General features: G+C 38.4%; 1 protein-coding gene across 1 annotated transcript; it reads right to left on the bottom strand.

Annotated features, from left to right (window-relative positions):
* Nucleotides 1-3,776: 3,776 nt before the first annotated feature.
* On the bottom strand, nt 3,777-9,923 carry kbtbd2 (kelch repeat and BTB (POZ) domain containing 2). The gene is made up of 3 exons (XM_082152749.1): nt 9,532-9,923; nt 6,149-6,314; nt 3,777-5,699 (listed from the first exon to the last, which is right to left on the bottom strand). Exons 1-3 carry the CDS (start codon nt 9,702-9,704, stop codon nt 4,134-4,136), a joined length of 1,905 nt encoding a protein of 634 aa, XP_082008875.1. The 5' UTR covers nt 9,705-9,923; the 3' UTR covers nt 3,777-4,133.
* Between the last annotated feature and the right edge of the window lie 683 nt (nt 9,924-10,606).

The following is a 10,606-nucleotide window of genomic DNA, read 5'->3' as shown; positions in this document are numbered from 1 at the left end:
AAAATGCAGTACTGTGGTTTAGTTCATATCTCCACAATAGAAAACAATGTGTCTTCCTACATGGAATTAAATCTAATTTGTTGATTCAACAAAGGGGTGTGCCCCAGGGCTCAACTTTGGGACCACTCCTTTTTTCTATCTATGTTAATAACTTACCATCAATTTTTAATAAATGTTGTGCTCAACTTTATGCCGATGACACTGTCTTATATACATCTAAACCTGATCTTCTACAAATCCAAGCGTGTCTTCAGTATGATTTCAAAATTTTACAAGATTGGCTTTTTCATAACAAATTATTGCTTAATAAAACTAAATCATATTTTATGATTTTTGGTACCAGACAGAAACTCAAATCTGAACCCGATTCTTGTATAATAACTTGCTCTGACTGTACTCCTTTGCTTCAAGTTGAAAAATTTAAATATCTGGGTGTATGGCTCGACTCTGAGCTTTCTTTCAAACCACATATTGATCATGTTTATGGAATTAATGTTCTTTATCGATCGCGTAACTGCTTTACCCAGAGTGTGCGCAAGAAACTTGCCTCTCAACTTATACTTCCGATTTTTGACTATTGTGATGTTGTCTATCAAAACTCCGTAAAATATGATCTTTGTCGTCTTAAAACAGCATACAATAGACTGTGCAGATTTGTCCTTGGATGTCCCTTTCTCACGCATCATTGCACAATGTATAATGCCCTTAATTGGCCATCTCTAAATATAAGAAGACAAATTCATTGGCTTCAACTAGTATTCAAATGTATTCATTTCAATTACCCTTCTTATCTGAAACAGTATTTTGTTCCAATTTCTTCAATTTCTTCAAACTATCAATTGAGGCACTCTGTTCAGCTTTATTTTTCTGTCTGAATATCGACATGTATAATTGTATTTTTGTTTATTTGATTATTGTTCTTTTGTGATGGTTGTGATCATGATTGTGATGTATTTTAAGGACCCCCTCGAAAACGAGATGGTGCATCTCAAGGGGTTTATCCTAATAAATAAATTTGAATATATACAATCACAATGCAGCCATCAGGTTTTAGAACAAGAGACTTTATAGATGTTTTTCTAATAAATGGGTAATTGCATAGTTCCTATTTTAAAACTCAGCCACACCAGGAGGAAATTGTCAGCTGTCAGCAGTCGAAGTCTGGGCCCAATATAATATAAATATGCAGAAAATCTGTTCATGCAAACTTCTTTTGTTGAACACAAATGCTTCAAGGTACACAAGCTTGATTAACACGTTTTCGCATTCAAAAAAATGCTGCGTGCTTACAACTCATATTGACTCGGGTTTCTTTCTTTTTAAAATAATATATTACCATTCATTGAAAAAACACAATGCTGTCAGGAAACACCCATCCATGTGAACCTGATGTTTTGGGCCCATACTCACATGAATGTCCCAAGCAACAGAGAGTCTGCAATATTCTTTTATAACAAGTTATTAAAAACAGTAGTATGAAATAATAATAACCAAAAGTGAGGGTTCAATCTAGCAGGAAAAAACATTTTTGTACACTATTAAACAATAACTGCAGAAAAAAAGTATAATATACACTTATAATATAAAAATATACACACACACACACACATATATATATATATATATATATATATATATGAGCAGCAAATCATCATGTTAGAATGATTACTGAAGGATCATGTGACACTGAAGACTGGAGTAATGATGCTGAAAATTCAGCTTTGACCACAGGAATAAATTACATTTTACAATCTATTCACATAGAAAACAGTTATTTTAAATTGTAATAATATTTGGTGAGCATAAGAGGCTTCCTTTAAAAACATAAAAAATCTTACCGATCCCAAACTTTTGAACGGCAGTGTGTGTGTGTTTTTTCCCCCAGAACATTTCTTAACATATGTAAATATTTGTATGTACATAAAAAGACTCAACAACCAAGACATAAACTGAACAAATTCCACAGACATATGAACAAAAGTGGAATAATGAGTCCTTGAACAAAGGTGGGGTGGGGGTCAATATCAAAAGTAGCAGTCAGTATCTGGTGTGGCCACCAGCTGCGTCAAGTACTACAGTGCATCTCATCCTCATTGACTGCACCAGATTGGCCAGTTCTTGCCGTGAGATGTTACTCCACTCTTCCACCAAGTCACTTGCAAATTCTCGAACACGTCTGCGACTGCCACTGCAAGGACGATCACCTGTCCTTCCTGTAGCAGTTTTAGGTGTCTTACATTACATACACTGCAGTTTATTGCTCTGGCCACATCTGCAGTCCTCATGCTTCCCTGCAGCAGGACTATGGCATATTCATGCAGGTGATCAGGAACCCTGGGCGTCTTTCTCCTGGTGTTTTTCAGAGTCAGTAGATTCCAATCGAGCTTCTCTTTAGTGCCCTAAGTTATTGGAACTGTGACCTTAACTGTATACCATGTGTAAACTGTTAGTGTCTTAAGGACTGTTCCACAGATGCATGTGCAATAATTGTTTAATTAAACATTGAGCATAAACAACATTGTTTAAACTCTTTCAAATCTGTACAATCTGTAAAGCTTAATTACATTTTACAAAATTATCTTTAATACAGTATCTTTTGAAAAAGGGACGTTTCGGATTTACTGAGACTATGGTGGTTGGACATCGGTCCCTCTAGGGTTGCCCCAGAAGACAATTTTGTACATTTTCAAGTTAAATTCAATATCGTGCAGTTCAAATGAAGAGCTCCAACCCATGTTCAATGTGAAAATTTAACTCTATGAATTTTGTACCTGAACATCAAAGGGAACTCAAACCTCTTTTTAGTGCCTCAATCTACATTATGTTCACACTACCTCAATCTACATTATGTTCACACTAGTGTTTTAAGAAGCCAAACAATTAGAATATAATAATAGTAATTTTATATTATTATTATTCCTATGACTGTAATAGTAATGTATTGTAAAGCAAATGCACTGTAAAATAAAAGAAAATTTCATAAGTATGTTATATTACTTTACGCTACAGTAGGGAAAATACAATACTTTTGACCTAATTTCTACACTTGAAAGAGATTTTAGTTTGACGGAAATTGCAGTGGAGCTTTGATTTTGGCTGAGAACTACCGTTTCCGTGAAAATGCGTGTCATTACAAATCTAGTCAAACGCTGTAATCATCTTCCCACAAAAATGTGAAAATAATGTGTAACTGGTACCCGCTACATGCACGCTAAATTCACAGCACATGCAGAAAATGAAGTTCACTGCATTCATTCACTGTGAACCGAGCCGTTCTGAGATGCAGATCACAGACTACATAATTAAATCGCAGTGTTTTTGTGATTTAGTAAGGGCACAAAGCCATATTGTGCTTTTGATTTTAGTTTGGCTGACAGATATGTTGCCAAAGCAATGGCGCAAATCAACGATAGCAACCTTTTATGTTATTATGAGAATTTAAAAAATATTTTCGATTCATTATGAAGCTGTGGCGACACAGATAAGACTATGGCGGGCCACAACAGTGTAGGTAATTAATGGGAAACACTGTATGCATGCATGCATATGCATGTATGCGTGTATATAACATGTGAACTATGATGATACAGACGACAACAACAACAACAACAACAACAACAACAACAACATCAATGTCAAGCAAGTCACCAAACCAGCGGCGAATCAAAACATCAAATAACATTCAGTACGAAATATCTCACCAAACCCTACTGCACCCTGCTGACATTTGGGAGAAAGGTGAGCAATACATTTCTGGAAAATGAACCAGACAAAAGAACAGTGATAAATTTAATAAGTCGGGTGTACAGTTGTCATTTTCCACCAAAGGAGGTTTAATCGCATCATGATCCATTTACACCATCAAATTAAACAGTATGCCAAAACAGAAATGCCGAAACAGAATACCAAACTTGTAATGGTGACAAATGAAATGTTCTCAAACTTGCTATGAGAAAATTAAATCTACACATGTCTGAGGCGGGTCAAAATTAGAAATGAAACGTTTCAGATTCCAATTAAATATTTGATCTTCATGAGCACATTAGGCATTAAGGGAAGTCTGTCCATAAGCTCAATCAACTTTCAGAACAGTGGATAAATTACAGGACAAGTTTCAAAGATGATGCCATTAACTATACATGAGGCAGTAACACCATGCCCTCATCCACCTCAAACTCCTCAGCTCCATCAGGTGAGAAGAGGTAAGTGGGTGGCTTCCAGGGCGATTCATCAAGGCAGGACGGGTATAATTTACCCACGGCACAGCGGAAATCTTTGCCGAGGTCCCAGAGCACACGCTCTGACACAGGCTGCCGCAAGGACCAGCAGTCGAGCTCCAGGTCGTACTGATACAGAGCATACTTTGCCCGTTCGTTTAAGTGCGTCTCGCGTATGAAGATGCATAGCGTATTCAGTAGCACCACAGCACGCACACAGGGGTCAGAGTACCGCTTGGCTGGGATGTTGGCAGCTAGACGCCATTCATTTTTGTTGACATCGTATATCTCTACCGTAACAGAGGACCCATCGATAGTGCTCGTCGGCAAACGCAAACCGGAGTTGCCCACCACATGTAGACCACCAATATAGAAGAGGAGATCCCCTAACGCAGCAGCGGAAGCAAAGCAACGACTTGTCTGCCGCATGGCCATTTCCACCCAAGTGTCAGCACGAGGGAAGTAGCAGTACATGAGATCGTGTGTCATGACGTAAATGCAGTCCCGGGCTGTTACCGCTGTGCTCCAACTCCACGCGCAGGGAAGAGGGCTGGTCACACTCCATTCATCCTGCTCGCAATCGTATCGCTCCATTGTGCGTTTATTCAATTCGCCGCCCACGTTATCACCGCCTATAGCGTAGATGAAACCCTGACAATACACCAGCGACGGTTTAGTGCGAGCGTAAAGCATGGGTGTTTTAGCCACCCATGCATTCTGCTGGGCATCCAGCCAGTAGAAGGTGTCCACTGAACAATAGGCAGCCTGCAGCTTGCCGCTTTTGCTGCTTTTGCTGCCGTGGGTAGCTAGCGCACTCTTCAGTGGTATCTGTCCACCGGCAATGTACACATCATTGTCTGGGGTGACTAATGTCCCAACCTTCTGCAAGTCTCCAGGCAGGCTACACAGTTTATAGACTTTCTCTGCTTGAGGACTATAACAGACCACTGTGTGACGTGGACCTATTACGACCGGGTGGCTTTCAGCTGGCGGTTCGGCCTCCACAAAAATCAGCATTTCTTCCTTGGTCATGCCCAGTCTGGGCTTGAAAAACTTTGGCATTGACTTGTACAGGCCTTGCACTACCACTGATTTGTCATTCGGTGGAAGCCCTTGGAACCAGGCACGTTGGGTCACCTCAGAAAGCGCATCAATTCGAATCTGGCTGAGGACGGAGGAGAGATACTGAGAACGTGCTTCCATGTTGTATTCCAGCCACAGCATGGCCGCCTCACGTACCGTTTCCTCTTTCTCCACGTTGAGATTATCGCTGCTCAGAAGGTCCAGCAAGAGCTCGTGCGAGAGCTGCAGAAAAGCTTCCTGTCTGTAGACGACAGAAAATTTGTGCTCCACCATGCGCTTAGCACTTTGCTTCAACTCTGTGCAACTGAACAGGTCACCGATGCTTAGCATGCGGACGCAGTTTTCAGCTGTGATTTTCTTGACCAAGTATTCTCGACACTGCAGTAAAACATCTTCCACCTGAGAGGAAATCAATGAAAGACAAAAATAAGTAGACATAAAAATTAAACAACTGTACTGTAGATATTGAGATTCTCTAACTGGCCCGCTTCTAAAAAGTAGTTGGTTTTAGTGAGAAACATTTATTGAAAAGCTCCTTTTGGCCAATTCTCAAAATAATTTGGTACACAATGCTTGAACATCCCAAATTTCACGATGATCAGCCATTCACCTTATTGGCTGATGACCATTTGTTTTGTGGACATTTTAGAGACCTCTAAAAATGCCAGACTGTGCTGCTCAAAGTCTGCAACTTGCATGTTGTAACAGTAATATGTGACCCATAGGTTTTGTGATTGAAGCAAATGGAAAACTTGTTAAAACAAGTCAGTGTGAGCATTGTGCGTGTAAACGGATATATTTAACGAGTTAATCTGTGGAAGACTGTGTTGTGTGCATGTCTTTCTAACCTGAAGAAAACAGGCCGTCTCGTACAGAGGTTCCACAGTGGTGTCGTTGATGACCAAGTTGCCGGTGTAAGCATATGTTATGATGGTCTGCAGTGTGATGGGGTCAACGTTTCTAAGATGAACATGGGTCTGTTTGCTCTCACTGAGCCCGCTCATAAACATGGCCCTAGAGGAACACAAACAAAAAACAACACGGGTCAAAACAAATAACTACATTTCATATGGAAAAAACTTGACTCATCAATTAAAGTTCTTCTTTAAATCTGGAGTCTGAGGAAAAAGTTTCTGTAATTTACAAAACCTAAATATTAGGCTACTAAACAAAACATGTTATTTACTAGTAGGCCTGTCACGATAACAAATTTTGCTGGACGATAAATTGTCCAAGAAATGATTGCGATAAACGATAATATTGTCGTTCGAGACCATTTTCATCTAATATAATGATAATGGCATAATAATGCAGGTACACCATTTCAAAGATCTATAAACTTTTATTTCTTAAGAATATTAAACATTGAAAACGGAAAACATTTTAAATATCCACAAAAAAAAAAAAAATAATAATACAATAAAAGCAATGGACTCTCAGTGTCTGTTAACAAAAAAATTCACTTGAATAAATGCCAAAAACAATAAATAAAATGGATGTAAACAAAATTGCACTTCAAAAAATATTAAACATTAGGCTCAGACATAAATAGTGATACATTCCATAACAGGCAAAACTGCCGGTTAGGACCTTTGTAAACAAATAATAAAAAAGCCTCAGCCATATCACACCATTTTGCACTGTTACTTTGTCGACTAAACGCCCGAGTGATTGTGTAACTTACTGTCGGGAAGACGGAGACGCACTTTATTGCGTGTATATGCTACGCACTGAAAATACTTGGTTAGGATTAGGGGTGAGGAGTGCGTGCGTATTACACGCCATAAAGTGCGTATCATATGCACGCAAAAACTATTTTTGGCGTATAAATGGCACGAGAAATAACATTCGTGGTATAGATACGCATTTTCATGAGATCGGGCTCGCTGTCGCGTTTGGCTTTGAAACAAATTCCATCTTTTTATTTATTTTTTTCCCTCCAACTCACAACTAGCGTCTTTTCTCTCTCCCGGCAGTCGCCGCAAGCAGTCGCTTTCCCATACAAAGACCATGTGACTGACAAGCGCCGTGGAGCCGCCTCCCCACACAAAGACCATGCAACTGACAAGAGGGTTCATTCCTCCTATACGCTAAGGAACCGAGAGTGGTCATCCAGTCTCTTTGGTAGAGAGAGAGAGAGAGAGAGAGAGAGAGAGAGAGAGAGAGAGAGAGAGAGAGAGAGAGAGAGAGAGAGAGAGAGAGAGAGACGAGGAAAACAAACCACTCACTGCTCTTGACTGTATAACTTTTGTAGCTTTAACAAGGATTAATCTATTAACCCATGTTAAAGTAAGCTATTTTTAATCTATTTAATTTATAATGTATACATTTAATTTATAAAATCTATCTTTAATTTATACAGTGGAAACTATGCTGTGTTATTTTACTTTTTATTATTCAGTTTCTCTACCTGAATACTGTTAGACATACACTGTATCTTTTAATACTCTCTTAATATTAGGGCCTGTCCACACGGAGACGCGTTTTCGGAGACTGAAACCGCTATTTTTTGAAACCGGGTCCCAAGGTGGATAAATCTGAAAACGCCGCCCTTGCGTTTTCGTGTGTACGGCCAATCCGTACATTTTGTGAAACGATGATGTCATCACACCAAGTGTCAACTAGTCAGACACCGTTAAGTCACAGCAACTACATTTATGGTTTTTCATATTGTTCAACAAAGTTCTTGTTTAAAAAAGAAAAAAGAAAAGAAAAAAAGAAGCTACTGTGCCTAATATTATTGTTGTATACAGCGCGCAAGGTTTATGCTCATGCTTTAAGTCTTCTTCTCCGTTTTTAGTGTATGTCTGTGGCAGAATTACAGCGCCACATACTGGTCTGGCATGTATACTACATCGTTTTGAGTCGGTTTCAGTGGTTTCGTGTACGCAGATATTTCTTGAGACGACGCCGTGTTTTTGGAACGGGAAAAAAAAAAATCGGATAGGGAAAGCTCTGGCTTCGTGTGGATGTGGCCTATCAATTAAAAAAAGGATTGCACTATAGCCTCTAATAGTTAGTGATATGCACCAAGATGTAAATTGCCAGTTTGTTAATCAAATTAGAATCGAATCATGAAATTTGTGTCAATGCCCAGCCCTAGACTTTAATAGAGACGCTGCTGCCGAACACTGTTGAGAGACGCACGCACGCGCACGCGCACGCGCACACACACACACACACACACACACTTAAGTAATCTATCAGTGTCTTCTCTCCAATAACAGCATATCAAAATGCTCAAGCCTCTGTTACCATCTTTTAAATTATGTTTTGGAATTGGCAAAGGAGGCTTGGGATGAGATGCGTAAGAAATTATTACACAAGGGAGTTTAAGGACAAAAACCTGACAAATGTCTTGAAATAAAACATCTGCACAATTTCATGAGCTGTGGTAACCGTAGTATAAAGTGGAATAATTGACTCCGGGCCGTTGTAATATTAGATAAATAATGCAGACCTAATAATAAAGTCCCGTCATCAATTATTCAGTTTGTTAAAAAAATATATATATTTTATCATTTTAATATTTTCTTTACTTAAATTATCATCATCATCATAAACACATTTAATAAAAAATATATACATTTTAAAACAGTTAAATAAAATAGTTTCAACAGTTTTTGCTATGGTACCGAAATTAGTACCAAGAACCATGAAATTGAACTGCCATTGGACCGACTACTGGAATTTTGGTACTGTGACAACACTAGTTAACTTTGAGGCTGGTGAGAGCTGATTAGCAAAAACATTGTCTTCATTTTTGTATTTAGACTAGAGCAACATTTCTGTGATGCAGAAAACTCAAAATTGTGAAATAGCATAATTGAAACCTGTAACACTTTTATACATGTACACAAATTCTAAAGCTTTCTTTTTTGTTTGTTTACAGTTTAACACCATGCCAGCTACCTCAGCTATTTTCATGGTGAGCAAGATGTATTAAAATAGCGATTAAAATAGGTTTTTAAACTTTATCTTAGATAAAAATTCAAAAACTAGATCTGGTCTTACTTCATTAAAAATATTTTCATAAGAGTCAAATAAAAAAATAACGGAAAGTTCAATCTATCACAGTCCATCAAAAATGCTTCAGTAATAATGGATTCTAGCATGAGAGGCATAAAGGAGGATCTTCACCCTTTAATAGAAATATGAGTTAATCTGGAGAGTAGCCTATATAAATGTAACAAATTATTATTGTGTATTCACAAACCCCTGCTCTACCCACCTGAAGTAAGAGCTGCAGGTGGCCAGCACCATCTTATGGCAGGGGAACTCATTCTCCTCCACCAGCAGAGTGATGTCAGTCAACAACTTCTGCTCGTAGAAATACTTCAGCTGTTCCAGCACAGAAACTGCATAATCTGCGTTGACTGGCCGACGCTCTCCAACCTCCGACATGTTCGTATCCCATGAGTTTTCAACCAGCTTTCTGATGTCAAAGCGTAAAGGTTCCTTTCTGCAATGGCCTGTTCCCAGAATACTTAGAAATTAAGGTTATGCCTCTACCATGCTGAGTCACAGCTTTTACAGCACTCCCCGGTGTTCAGCTGTCTTGGAGGATGTTGGGATTTAGAGAAAAGGAAGCATGAGGTATAGGGAGATATCTACATCAGAGAAAAAAAAAATATTTGTTTTTAATAAAAGTATTCAATAATAATAATAATAATAATATTTTATAGAACAAATGTAAAATTACAGTACTAACACTTAATTACATTTTTTTTTTTGCTTTCAAACACTAAAACAGCTTTTTATTTTGGTAGAAGCTTCTCTTTCTGATACAACAGACGCTAAAACACAACATGTGTGGCAGTCCACTCTAATACGTTTTCGTTTGAAAATCCATATTTTGAAAAATTCATATTTCTACTTCCGTCCACACTGAGACAGCGTTTTTGTCCTGTGAAAACTGAGCTTTTTGAAAACGCAGTTTTTGCGTTGTGTGGTATTTGAAAACAATGAAGCATGTTAAGTCACGTGACACATATTGAACCAACAGATACCTCTGTTTATACTGCTATTGTGCCTGTTATGTGCAATTCACTTTCACGCTGTTGCTAAAGATGTTACTTTGTACACTCTTCATATCGCAGTCCTGCAAAGATGACAGAAAATTTACTTGCAATTGCGGTCCTGCGGCAAAACATGAAAGTAGTTGCGTTTAAGACCAAACATATAATGGTGACTGAGTGCAACCTGGACGCATCAGTGAATGGGGAGATATTTTGCTTAAGAAAATGATCCTACCAGAAGAATAGCATGAGAACTTTATAATGTCTGTTCCATCTGTATCATGGTTG

This window comes from Leuciscus leuciscus, assembly GCF_965113295.1.
Source record: "Leuciscus leuciscus genome assembly, chromosome: 21".
NCBI classification, from domain to species: Eukaryota; Metazoa; Chordata; class Actinopteri; order Cypriniformes; family Leuciscidae; genus Leuciscus; species Leuciscus leuciscus.
Note: the sequence above shows the minus strand (reverse complement) of the source record. Positions and strands in the feature narration are given on the sequence as shown.